General features: G+C 46.8%; 1 protein-coding gene across 1 annotated transcript in view; it reads right to left on the bottom strand.

Moving 5' to 3' along the window:
- Window positions 1–13,449, bottom strand: part of MAP3K5 (mitogen-activated protein kinase kinase kinase 5) — a 143,652-nt gene extending 130,203 nt beyond the window's left edge. Inside the window, exon 1 of the mRNA XM_066606130.1 lies at window positions 12,791–13,449. Within this exon, the coding sequence (XP_066462227.1) occupies window positions 12,791–13,196 (406 nt within the window). The 5' untranslated portion in view covers window positions 13,197–13,449. The remainder of the gene's footprint in view (window positions 1–12,790) is intronic.
- Window positions 13,450–14,326: the final 877 nt, after the last annotated feature.

Raw genomic sequence — 14,326 nt, 5'->3', positions numbered from 1 at the left:
TCCGCAGGTATTTAACTACCCGCGGGTGGTCGATGCATTCCTATGGGGGCGCGTATGCGCGTGCGGGAAAAACGCTCCGGATTTTAATTCTTAATTTGCCCGTGAACATGAGGCCTTAAGGACTTTTGGACTCACGGCGCCCATTACATGTACTGCCGTTGACACCCATCCCCCGTCACTTCTTTTGCAATGGTGTCATGATCGACAAAACTGAACTCCAACACCGTGGAACCGGGCTGTCTTCAGTGAAAAATCTAGGTGCACTTTGGGCACCGAAGATGGCAGTGTTTGTGTCTGCAGACCTAGGGATGAGCGCCTCAATCCTACCTATGTTGTAGAGCGACTGCAGGTGTGATGGTTTGGGGAAGCTATTGTTTATGACAATCCTCTCATGGCTTCCAAGAGGTATTGTCCAGCGGGATAATGTTCGGCAGCACACAGCAAAGGTGTCACAGGAATGTCTCCACAACATTGTCACGCTTCCATTGTCTTAGAGCCTCCATGCCCACCCGTATGACCTCTTGTATCCAAGCTAGAGGCAGTACAACAGGGTACTAGAGCCTCCATGCCCATCTGTATCACCTTCTTGTATCCAAGCTAGAGGTGGTACAACAGGGTACTAGAGCCTCCATGTCCAACCATATCACATCTTGTATCCAAGCTAGAGGCGGTACAACAGGGTACTAGGGCCTCCATGCCTGCCCACATCACATCTCACATCCAAGATAGAGGCGGTACCAACAGGGTACTAGAGCCTCCATGCCTGCCTGTATCACATCTCACATCCAAGATAGAGGCAGTACAACAGGGTACTAGAGCCTCACTACAAGTGTTCAGTTTTCCGCAATAAATGATCCTTTTGTTCTGATATTGTAATCATTCACATATCAGCGTTACAATCACAACAACTGACTAACCCCCTAATGGCTCATGTCCACCGCATATTATGCATGTGTTGCAGGACTGTGTGATACTCCGTGAATGGCGTCAATGGACTTTCGTTGCTCCATGCACATGTGCGTGTACACACTGAATCGATACGCATAAAGAAATAGATCACAGGACGCTGTAGTTCTTTGTGTACAGACGCAGCGTGAGCTTTAGGCCTCCCTCACACAGGGCGTTTTGTACGGCGTTTAGCACTGCCTTTTTAGACCAGCGCTAAACGCTGTACAACACTCCCATTCATTTCAGTGGGGCTGCTCACACAGGGCTGAAAACGTAGCGCCTTGCAACGCTGCGCTTTGACAGCGATGCAAGTTCTATTTTTGGGCGTTTTCAGCCCTGCATCGCCCATTGAAATGAATGGGCAGCGCTTTTAGTACTGCTGAAAACACGGCAACACTTGGTGCCGCGTTTTTGGCAGCGTTAACCGCTCGCTGATTTTGGGGTGAGGGCTTGCAATAGAAGCCCTACCCCGAAAATCAGTCCCAGCTAGGTAGAGAAAAAAAAAAAGCAATACTCACCTAGCCGCTGCAGTCCAGGTCACGGCCACTGGTCTCTGCCGCTGATCCGGGCTTCCTCTGCACTCACAAGCCTATTGCCATAGGCTAGGTTTGAGAACCCCGCCTCCAGTAATAGAGTGCTGTGATTGGTTATCGGCGCGCTCGATGTCCATACACAGCCCTTCATTGACTGTCTCAGCCAATCAGCGCCGGCAAGCTCTGATTGGCTGAGACAGTCAATGAAGGGCTGTGATTGGGCATCAAGCAAGCGCCGACAACCAATCACAGCACTCTATTGCTGGAGGCGGGGTTCTCAAACCTGGCCTACGGCAATAGACTTGTTAGTGCAGAGGAAGCCCGAATCAGCGGCAGAGACCAGCGGCTGCGACCCGGACTGCAGTGGCTAGGTAAGTATTACTTTTTTTTTTTTTCTCCTTTTCAGCATCCTTGGCTGCGTTTTCAGCCGAGCTGAAAACGCAGCCAAAACACTGGCATAAAGTATGCCAGCGCTGCTGAAACGGGGCAGAATCTGCAGTAACGCAGCGTTGAAAAACGCTGCGTTTCTGCAAACGCCCTGTGTGAGGGAGGCCTTCTACACCTATATCAGCTGCGTATGCAACGCTGTGCACACGCATATTGCATATGGGCAGCATTTTCATATGCATCCCCACTATGAAAAATAAAATAGAATCACGCTGTTCATAACAGTGTGATAGACGGCATGCGCTGCACGCTCACAGCTGTACACAGTCTCTGCCGGCAGACCGGATATTTACCAACCGGCTTGTTGACATGAGCTTAGGGTATATTCACACACTGCCGGTTTGCTGTCATTAGTGACGGACAGTTGTAAACCATGCAGAAAAAGAAAAAAAACACGCAGATTTACTATGAATTGCAATTGTATTGTGGTCATAATAAGCACTGCAGTGGCTGCAGAAGTACAGTGAAATCACATGCAGATCTCGGCCACAACGCAAGGATTGCAACACAGCCACCACTTTTGAATATGCCCTTCGGCTACAATCACCTTTTTTATCAAGATTTCTGGGTTGAAAATCCACAGCGGAATTCAGTAGCTGTATATGCATCTCAGTACTGGTCAGCTACTGTTTATACTAAGCAATCAGCGTTCAGGATTTTATGCAGCTAAAAAACCTGAACGACGATCGTTCAGTGTAAAAAGCAGCCGGCCAGTACTGAACGACCACTGCTAAAGCGAATGAAGAGGGATGGAGGACAGCGAGGACAGAAATCTCCTCCAGCCATCCCACTGAGCAAGCCAGCGATACTTGCTCCTGTACGGCAGCATGGGAGGGAGTACACACAGGAACCAGTGTCGGGCATCGTTTGCCCAACGTTCTTCCGTGTAAATGGCCCTTTAGTGTAGTAGGTATCCACTAGGGAGCTTTTGTCAGCTTTGGACATGACCTGGGCGTTCCCTGTAGTTCAACCTGGCCAACCTATACTTCCGTTGGAGACATACTGCACTAATACCCTCAATTTGTATGTGTGAGTATACCCTTAATATGGTCTCTTATCTTATTATGGTGCATATATTGTGAAAGGTATGGATTAGTAGATTGCCCCCGGCAGGTAGAGATGGTACTGGCTGTACTTGTTCATGTGATGCTGTACGGAAGCATCAACATGGTGAATGAACTGATGCAGACAGTAGACTACACTATTCTGTCTGGCACAAATGTCAGACAGGAACTGAAGTCTGCTTAAAACAGAAGCCTTACTGGTCTCTGTTTATGTAGTGAAAGGATACGGTTCCATCCAGGTTACTGTCTGAATGCCATTTTCAGTGATCCAGAGGCAAATCGAGGCTGGAGCCAGAAATAAAGTGTGAACAGGCCCCAACACCAAAACTACTCCATTGTCCTTCATGTTCACAAAAATGCAATAGCAGGAATCCTGCTGGCAACAAACCTGAGCTCCTACATTACTGAAGAGTCTGGAAACATTCTTTGAAATCTTCTGTTTCATGACAACAGCGAGGAATTCCTAGAATCCAACTATCTCATTCAGCCCGATTACCTTGTAAAGACACAGAATCGCTTCTTCCACATAAGGTACAGCAGCTGGAGCAAACAGATTTCTGACAAACAAAATGCAAACTTTGCCTGGAAAATGTGACTTGCTCCAAGCCTGCACGCACCATTTATGCTGAGCCGAAAGAAAGCAAACAAACTCAAATGATAGATTGAACTTCGTGTATTGTGGAATTCAGTAACGGTTATTTATGACTGTATTAAAACTTTAACTATGGTAACAAAAATTGGACAAATAAACTATGGGCTTCATTACTGTATCAAAACTTTTAACCCCTTAAGAACCAGATACTTTTAAGGGATTTTACCCATGTGGCGGTTTTCCTGCCCTTTTTTTCCTTTAGCTATCAAAATTACTTTTGCTGCGTATTTTTCTCCGTGACATATAGGACTATTTTTAAAATATCTTTAGCACTGACTTTTTTTTCCCGTTTTTTAGTTTTATTGGGTGTCAACATTTCTAGTTCTTTTTTTGAAATTAGTATATTTACACTAAAATAAAGTATGGCAATGGGTTCCTCATTTTGTTTCGGACGTTTTGATATATAGTAAGTATGGTTTTGAATCACAGGGCGCTTATAGCGACAGTTTTGTTGGCGTCGGTTTTGGGTTATTTTCTTTCTTATTTATATATTGCTTTATACAATAATTGTGTTTTACTGATAGATAATAAAAAACATAATTACATACATGTCCCCCATGATGTCACGTAAGACCTCTGAGGGGACATTAAAAAAAAAAAAAAGCTAATTTGACACTTTCCCGCTGTAGCTGGGGCATCCATAGGAGCCCCAGTTACAGGGGAAAACATCCCCTGTAGTGACAATAGTCACTGGCAGAACTGGTCAGGGTCAACTATGAAACTCCAGCTCTGCTGTAGCAGGGAATCCCGGTGGTCACATGACCCCCCCCCCCCAGCTCCCATAGTGAAAGTTACACTTTCACTTTTCAGTACACAGCGCTCATTGAGCGCTGTGTACTCGGGGAAGGAAAAGGGAGAAAAAGTTAAAACCTCTCCTGCCTCCTCCGAGTTATCAGCTGACAACCCATCCTGCCTCTGATTGATTGCAGAGCAGGAGGCTTAACTCCCCGCTGTAATTTTACTATCGGGGGGGGGGGGGGGGGGGGCTTTAAGCCCAGGACCAAACGCTGTGCCTGGTCCTTAACGGGTTAAAAAGCAAAATTGTTTTTGTTGCCCAAAACCACCCATTCTCAGCACATCTTTCAATTCTTAAACTGTACTGGTAAAATAAAAGCTGTGCTGTGATTGGTTACTATGGGCATTAGATACAGTTTTCATGCCCCACCAACAGGGGTATATGTTGGCAGCTCTACGGGACAAATGTGCTGAAAGGTCATACATCGCAGCGTTAGGATGGCTTCACCCAGGCGGTTTAAAAAAAAGAAAAGAGATATGTGTTTTGAGACATACTAATATAAACCCCCTTCTTTTGAATGGAGTTATACACACGAGCGATATTGTTCTGCATGGCAATGTTATGCAATGCTCTGCAGGAAACCTTATGGTGCTCTCATTGAGGGCTGCAAAAAGATGGTGGTAGTCTTTTTAAGCACAAATTTCATCAAATTCTTTATCAGAAACAGGTCACATGCAACCCTTCCTAATTGAAAATATCGACATGGTTCCAAGATGGGGGCTGTCAAAATGGCAGCAGCGTTGGATACTTCCCCTCACAGATTTGCCTCCTTCTACTCATCAACCTGCCGCACACAAGATAGCGGTCCCAAATACCATTTTCCGTTTATTCAGGCGCCTCCATACCTTTGGACCACCCTGTAGAACAAGTATGATAGCCATTGTGCTATTTTCCCCAAGACACCTTTTATACAGGTGTCCCACTGTATGTTCTTGCTAAAACAATATAGAACGCTGAAGCCTAAAACACTGCGGGACCTTAATCTGTAACAACTGTTAAAAATTAATGAATTTATTATTGTATTAACTCGCCGTAGGCCTCCATACACAGCCAACATCAGCGCATAGCTGCCAACTGTCACCAATTTCCAAGGCCAACATCATGTTTTATTCATTTGGCCCTGGAAAAGTTGTGGTTTGTAGAGGTGGCTGCAATGTATTCAGACTTCAACCACATTCACTCCAACACCATGTATCATGTCAGCAGCCATGTAGTAGAACAATCACTGCTACAGACAGTCCTCTGCTTCTTTAGATTAAAGCTGATCTGCCAAGAGAAAAAGTTATTCCCTATCCACAGAACAGGCGATCAGTAGGGGTCGGACCGCTGGGATTCCAGCCAATCTCGAGAACGGCGGTCCTGAAGCTCCCTGCATGAATGGAACGGAAGTAGAGCGTGTGCTTGGGCTCTGCAATCTCTTGCGCTTCCACTGAATGAAGCAGAGGTGCACATGCAGAACCATTGGTACATTCATGCCAGGGCCTTTGAGAAGTAGGAAGTCATTTGTTCAGCATTCTGACTGGTGTTACTTTGTTGAAAAGTCACCTTTAGGACCCCAATTTTCATGATCGGCAGGGTATCCAGTTGTCAGGCCCCCACCGATCAGAAAGTTGTCCCCCATCTTTATTTACTTAAAAGGTTGCCTTTCTTCTGCTGAGCAATCTCTTTGTGCTGGCCACTAGTGGTCTCCCCCCCTAATCTGCTGTCCACTGCCTGATCTCAAGCAATGCTTGTTTCTAGTAATAGATATCAAGATGGAGGACAGGAAGTGGAGGAATGATGAAGACTCATACTGCCCATAGAAGAGGAGGAAGACAGAACTCATACATCGACGTGTTTGCAGCTAACTAGTCAGTTATTTACTTCGTTCTGGCTCCTGAAATTACATTTACACTGCTCTGTACAGCTGTACTCTGTCGTAAATGCTTATGTTAGGTCTCTGTGTGCGCTACAGAGTTAGGCTGCCTGTCCATGGACGTTGTGATATCTTGCGGTGGATCTCCGCCGCTGGGGAGCAGGAGCCAACCGATGGATCACCGTGATGAGCCTATCTGACAGATACGCTCACCGCGGAGAATCGCAGCATGCTGCAATTTGCTGGCCGCGAGCGGAGAATCGCTACGATTTTCCGCTCATGGACAGCGGGGCTGCGCTTTCCATAGCAACGCGTTCACTGCATTTCCCGTGGCCGGATTATCGACGCGGGGAACGCAGTGAAAATTTGCCCGTGAACAGGAGCCCTTAGTGAGCATGTGCGGTATATAGAAGACGTCATATCAGCTAGACTCCTCCCACCAGCTCAGAGACAACTTAAGGGGTAAACTGGGGAAAATGTAATAAACAAATCATGCAATGGAATACTGTGATTTCCAATCCACACACACACACAGGTTGGGTTACCATATTGCCAGTTCATGGCATCCGATGCATCAGACTTTATATCAGATGCCGCTTTGCGCCACAAAGAAAAACCGTACATGCAGCATTTTCCTAATGGCATCAGTTGAGTCAGTCTCCAGTGTGGAATCACAGGCTGAACACAACCGATATCTGGGATCCCAGTTATTCAGATGACGTTATAAAGATGCTGTCTAGCCATAGTGTCATAAGCTATATGGAAAAAAGCTATTAGAAACTAGAAAATCACTTTAACCTTGTGTGAATAATGCCTAACTTTCAGCAAATGGCATTGCATTAACCAATGATGCTGGCTGACTTTGCCATGACTCTTAGGCCACCCAGATGATGAAATCCGCTGGGAGAACATAGCCCTAGGGCTCACTTCAATGTGCGTACGGGGGCTGTATATAAGGGCTTAAGCAGACGAATGTGTTACGCTGCAATGTTGGCTGCAGGAAATGCGCCTAACGCAGAGCATAAAAGCCAGAGATTTCAATGGATCCATTCTCTTTTTTTTTTGCCACCGTTTGTTCGGATCTACTCTATCTTGTGCATCAAAGAGATCTATGCGAGGTGCGCAAACACGCACGTCTGCCCGCAGTGCATCCCCGTGATCGTCATTCCCTCACCCGTTTGATCGATCTGTGCCGGCGCAAATATTGCTCAGTATTTGTGCAGGCATGAGCGCAAAATACACTCATTCATTACGCAAAAAGATGTTGCGCTGCGGAATATGTTGGTGCTATACAACTAAGGATTATTATTACCCATAAAACTTCTCAGCAGGGGTTCTCAACTTTGGACAATCTTCATTTATTAGACTGGTCCCTTGAAAATACCTATTCACAAGGGGGTTCACCTGCTGGGATATCGAGCCATCAGCTATAATTACAGTTGAAACCCATCAGTAGGCCCTTTTACACAACTGCACGAGCGCTGATGTCACCGCCTAGGTCATGAGCGCTCGTGCAGAGCTTTCAAAGGGAAAGTCCTGCCGGCGGCTCGCAGGCTTCTCGCCCAGCGCTTCACCTTCTATGGGAAGCGCTGAGCTGTCACACAGGGCGAGAAGCCAGAGAGCTAATGAGGTTTTTTAAGCCAGCTTAAACAACTGCGAACGACAAGTGAGCGATATTTTCGCTTCGCACGTAACGATTATCACTCACTTTCGCTCGTTTGAAGGAATTTTGCGTGATAATCGTTGTGTCTAAGGCTGTAATCACACGGGTGAGCGCAGGATTGTATGAGAATAGCAATAAGTCATAGCATAGCAGTATGCAAATTGATTAGGAGGTGGCGTTACCTCGGATGGCGGCTTGGGAATGCCCACACCTGTATAAGTCCTGAGGTCTTATCTTGTGAGTGAGGTTGAACACTGGCCAGCGTTCTCATGGCAAGGTGACGTGAAATATCAGAATTCAAACGAGGCATGACAGTGGCTTCCAGACAGATGAAACATTACATTTTCAAAGTTGTGTGGGCATTTAACATTTCTTCATCCATAGTGTCATGTAACGGGGACACATCATAGAAGGCATTACCACCCACATTTGACCTGTGCAATGGCCACCCACAGGTGCTTAAAGGGAACCCATCATCACATTTGAGCCCCATAAACTATGTTATGGGGCTCAAAAGTGAGGGACCAGGGAGCAGTGTTTCATAATGACTAGGTGCCCCATTCTAGCACTGTGTTTGTGAAGTTGGTACGCACACACAGAGTAAGGCCAGCTGCACACGGGCGAATTTGCATTGTGGAATCCACAGCGGATGTCTGCCTCCGAATTCCGCAGCAACTGCCGCCCATAGCTTGCAATGGCAAAGCGCGATTTCCGGCCGACGAGCGGAAATAGATTGCAATTTCCCACCCACAGAGTGGAAAATTTAAGTCAATGGAAGCCGTCCACCGTCCAATCATCATTGCAGAAAGGATGCTGGATCTGCGTCATCGCTAGACGACAGCGCGGCATTATCTGTACTGTGCATGTGCGCCGTCCGGCACATCCGCAGCACAGACGTGTGGCCCGTGAGAGTATACTTATCTCACGTTCTCTTTGCCTAAACCCTAATAGAATCAGCTGACATTCCTTCAATAATACAAGTGAATGGAGTATTTCATAGTCCAATCACACACCTCGGAAAAGATCTGCGTAGAGTAATGAACGTACTGCAGGTTTTCATCTATATGTATAATATTATATATATATTATTGTGAGATAAATATATATAGATATAGTTTTTTTTTGCTAATTAACACCAAATAGTGACACATATTCCATAGATTTTTTTAAATTTATATTTTCAGTACAGGACTACTAGCAATATTGGCTGAGCTGAAGTTAACAGAAGTTATATCAGATAGGCCCCCTGTCCACGGCCGTTGCAGAATTTCACCAGCTATATTCTGCCGCGGGGGAGGGCCTCTGGCACTTCTCTGCAGTGAGCCTATCTGACAGATAGACTCACTACGGAGAATCACGGATGCCGCGGCTGCGCTTTCCATAGCACTGTATGGAAAGTATTCATTACGTTATCTGGGGCCGGATTATCGCCGTGGGTAACACAATGAACAATCGCCCGTGGACAGGCAGCCATAGGCCACATGCACATGGCAGAACCGGATTCCACATTTGGAAGTCGGCCCTGGCATCAGCAGGGTCCGTGCTCACATCTCTATTGAAGATGGTTCACACAGCTCGCCACCGGACATGCGCAGTACAGATTTTCTTTTGTTAAACTCCTGCTTTTACCGCAGAATCTGTGGCCTGTCCGCAATGTCCACTTGCGGACAGGCCGCAAGTCAGACGGCTTCCATCACACAGGAAAATGGAGCATGGTGGGATTTTCATGCGCGAGCAGAAACCACAATTGGCATCTGCTCATGTGCATAAAGAATCACTTTTGCATTGCATGCTATGGGTGGTATTTGCTTTGGAACCCAGAGGCGGCCGCCCACTCCGGATCCCGCAATTCAAATCCACCCGTGTGCATTCACTTATATGCTTGCTGTAAATTAAAGTAACCTCATGGGTAACAGACACAATGGATTGGAGGAGACATCTGAGTTCTAAATGAGATTGTTCCAGGTATGCTCTGTAACCTGTACTGATTTCATTATGCACAGAGTGGGAGGAGGTGATCTGTGACCATTACCCATTGTGAATTAAGGATTCTGTGTTACCTTTCATAGTAATCCTGCCTGTGATTATAATGAAGTATTTTTCACAAGCATTTCGTTCACGCGGAAAAAATCCAGCATGTTCCATTTTCCTGCACATTTGCAGAGAAAGAGCGCATATTGCACTAATTACATTAATTGCCCATTTCACAAATGGGAGCATGGTTGTGCGCTTTTTTGCTTGCACAAAAAGTACAGTAAAATACGCAATACCCACTGCACAAATACACGGCGTAAATGCGTTCATGGCCATGTGACACCAGCCTAAGGGCTCTTTTACACGTGCCAATAAATCGTTCAGATCCCCACATCCAGTGGGAATCTGTACAATTATCACTCAATGTAGATGCATGCCCCGACTGAACGACAAACAAGAATTGGTTCGCTTCTCATCCATCGTTCAGTTTCTGTATGCAGAAAACTGAACAACGGATCGGCCCAAGTGAACAGGTTCACTTATGAATGACTGCCTGTTTACTGTGAATGGAGGCAGGCTGAACTGATCCCTGGCCCGCTTCACCTCTATTCGGTACTGGTGTATCTTGTCTCCACCAGAAGAATGGGTGGAGGCAAAATGCACACCCACAACCAACGTCCACAACTTGATTGGCTCGGCAGGAGAATGGGTGCCCATCATCTCCCCTTCCGCCTTGTGTCACTTACCCCTCCGCCTCTCTCCCTTGTACCATTTCCAGGCTCCTGCGCTGTCAGTCTCCTCGCTGCCGTCACATATTACAGCCATTATGCGTGGCCGGCCGGCGAGGAGACTGACAGTGGCTGACCGACTGTGCCAGAACAGGGAGGGGAGAAGGCAGAGCACTGGGGCCAAAGACAGGTGAGGGGATGGAAATCTATAGGCTGGCAGGGAGAGTCTCCACAGGGGACGCACTGTGCCGGAGACGGTAGGTGACAGCTTCCAGGTGGGGAGATGATGTTACCGCGGCAGAGATGGAATGGCGGGGGTGGGAGAATGACAGCGCCAGAGGCAGGAGGGGAGATGGCAGGGTGCACAGGAGAGCTGAAGCTGGCAAGGGAATAATGGGAGAGCAGCAAGAAGAGTCACTCACAGGGTCACCAGCACCGAGAGCGCATATGGCATCCTGGCGGGGGGAGAGTGACAGAGTCAGCAGCAGTGGAGATGGGAAGATGGAGAGATGATGGGCACTGGTTGTGGGCTTGCATTTTGTTTTCACCCAATCTTCTGGTGGAGACAAGATACATCAGTACCCCTCCATTCACTATGAGATGCTCTTTCCTGTGTAAAAGCACAGAAACTATTATGGCTGGGACGCCTTGTTGGACATCTACGCCTGACAGGTCGTTCCGTATAAAGGAGCTGTAAGCCTATTAGTTTTTAGGGGCCAGTATGAAAACGGTCATAAAAATCAGCATTTCAGCCTCAGATTTTTATAACATTTTCTGAAAAATCCACCAGAGGCCTGAAAATCCAATTCTTGTGAACATGGCCTTAATAAGGCAACTGGGACATGGCCGTAGAGAAAACGAAATTCAACTCTGTCAGCCGATGCATGAAGTTCTGCTGCAGCACATGCCTATAGGATATGACTACTTAGTGCAGATGTGGTCCAGCTGTAAATGGAGTATAAGAATAACCAAGGACCACGACTTTCTTCACCTTCTTCTCATCTATTTGCTCTCAAAGTCAGAATGGTGTAAGGAGTTGCACTATTATATCCAGATAAAGGGAGACTCTGCGGTTTTGACTTGCGGGAACTGCTAAATAGGTGATTGGGTGAGTACTTTAAACATGCCTATGTTAACAGTCCTGCAGGCTGCATGACCCAGGAAAATGAGTTTTAACCCTCTTGGTGCTGCTATTGCAAGTGGCCCAGGCTCTCTGCACTGAGTACTTCCCAACCCCTCTTGTGCTCCAAGCCACAGCCCTGGCTGCCAGTCAGGAGACCCCACAGCAGAGGTGGGGGTCGCTCACCGTACAAAGCTTGGGACACTGATAGGTGAAGAGACCGTCCCATGGGCACTTGCAGTCTCAGTGCATTACAACTTGCCTTCAGGGGTGATGCAACCTGCATGACCATCAACATAGGGAGAGGACTTTAAAAATACTCATCACCTGTATAGAGCTGTCACATGTCAACATTTCTGACAGTCTCTATTAGGGCGTGTACACACTCGAGAGACGGCTTTTAGTCTCTGTTCCGTTTTTGGAGCAGAGAAAAAAAAATGGAATTAAACATTTATATTTTCCCCACTGATTTCAATGGATTTTCAATTAAATGAAAAGCTTTCGTTTACTTCAATTCGGTTTTAATTTTTTTTTATATGGAACAAGTAGCGCCATCTGCAGCGCTATCTGTTCTATAGAGGAACAGAAATCAAACAGAGCAAAAGCAAACTGAACGCTTTCCATTTTTTAAAACTCCATTGAAAGTAATGGGAGGAAAAAAAAACAACATTTATTTCTGTTTCTCTACTCTAAAAATGGAATAAAGAAACCGAAAGCCCGATCACAAGCGGGAACACAGCTGTAAATAAATAGTGTGGTGGAATGACAAAACAAAGAGGGATATTAAACAAACAGAGTATAAAGTATCATTATAGAATAAGGTGCCACTGTGAATGGCGTACAATCATATGATGCTAATATATCAATCCCAAATAACATGTTTAAAAGTTAAGTTTCCAGATGTTAATTACAAATGCCAGCAAGGTGGCCACGATTACCAGGCACATGTGAGATGGGTGAGGGCAATACATAAGTCATTGGGGAAAGAATGGCAAGCTTACAGTCCTCACCTGCATTGTAGAAGCGATCCAGCACGGTGGTCTCCCCGAAGTCCAGCTTGCCAAAGTGCAGCGTCTCTAGCCTTGCCCCCTGAGTCTCGCACGCCTCCTGCAGGCTGTGTAGGGCAGCGCTCTCACAAGCCTGCAGCCCCGCGGTGCCCTCATTGATCACGTAGACCACCGTTATACTGCGGCTGGTGCTGGAAGTCCCCGCGGCAGCGCAGGCTTTACCGCACCGGCCCGCAGCAGCTCCCCCGCCAGTCGCGGCATGGATGTAATCGTCATTCCAGAAGCTGCCAGCGGGAAGCTTGCCGCCCGCACTCTGGGCTGATGCCCCCGGTTGCCTCGGGCCAGGCTTGTCCTCATACATGCAGAAGCCCGGCACTGGGAATACAATGCCCTCGCTGCTGTCACTCATGTCTCCCCTCGGCACAAGCAGGATCAGCAGGGAGGGGGAACTCAAGTCACAACTTCCAGAGCGAGTCTTCTCCTGCGCACAGTACAAGCCCGTGTGAGGCAGCAGCCTGTTCCGAGGAGACAGTCCAGCCTCTGTGTCAAGTCCTCATACTGCGCTGTTACTTGCCCTGGGGACTACACCCTCCAGCAGGAAGCCTGGTGCTAGACTGGGGACTTGGGTGCTGCACGGTACATGACTGCCCACTGGGCGGGCTACTACACACGTTACCTCACTGCACACAGGCTTAGGAGAAGTAGTTGCACAAGACAGAGGAAGGAACTTGTCATAAGCCCGGCCCCTCCACTCCTCCTAACTTCACCCTGCTCTATGCCCCTTCATCAATGTGCTGCGACTTGTAGAAGTAGCTAATGTGAGGAGTGTGGAGAGGACTGATCAGTGGGGAGAGAGAGACATAGGATCATAGTATGTTAGGCTGAAGGGAGACAATGTCCATCTAGTTCAGCATATGTGTCTGGAATAGAATATATACTGAAGATATTTCTATCCCCTTGTACTACTGATGGAAGTATTTTTAATGTACACATTAGTGTAGTACACATAGTATTTTAAGGCACATTTTTGCTATATGTTTTAGTAGCCTTTTCTGTACATATTTCCTTCCAAATCCCACTATGCAGCCAGGTGAAGATGCTAGGAACAGCAATGTTGAACTAACAGCATAGCAGAAGAGGGCGCTCCAGCTCTGTCTGCACTGTTCTCTCTAGTGCAGCTGCAGACAAAGCTGTTACAATTGAACAATTTATTACTAGCTGATATACCCAGCTTCGAACGAGTTAATTTGGTACAGGTATTTATTTACCTGTTGTTCACATGGACAGTTTTGTGAAGTCGTGGTTACTACACAGAAACCGAGGAATAAAATATGTATATACATAGAGGAGCGCTAGATTCTCCTCAGACTGCATGTACCGATGTCTCTCTGCAGAATGTGCCACCTCCCACACTCCTCACTTTTTAACCTTAATCCTTTTCAATCCATTGCCTGACATCTTCCTACATTCTGATTGAAACTTGTACAACTCCAATTTCAGAAGATGTCCGACAAGGTATTCTTACCGTCTATTGCCAGC

The sequence above is a fragment of the Eleutherodactylus coqui genome, chromosome 1 (assembly GCF_035609145.1).
Source record: "Eleutherodactylus coqui strain aEleCoq1 chromosome 1, aEleCoq1.hap1, whole genome shotgun sequence".
In the NCBI taxonomy this organism is placed as follows: Eukaryota; Metazoa; Chordata; class Amphibia; order Anura; family Eleutherodactylidae; genus Eleutherodactylus; species Eleutherodactylus coqui.
This window is presented reverse-complemented; position numbering and strand designations above follow the sequence as displayed.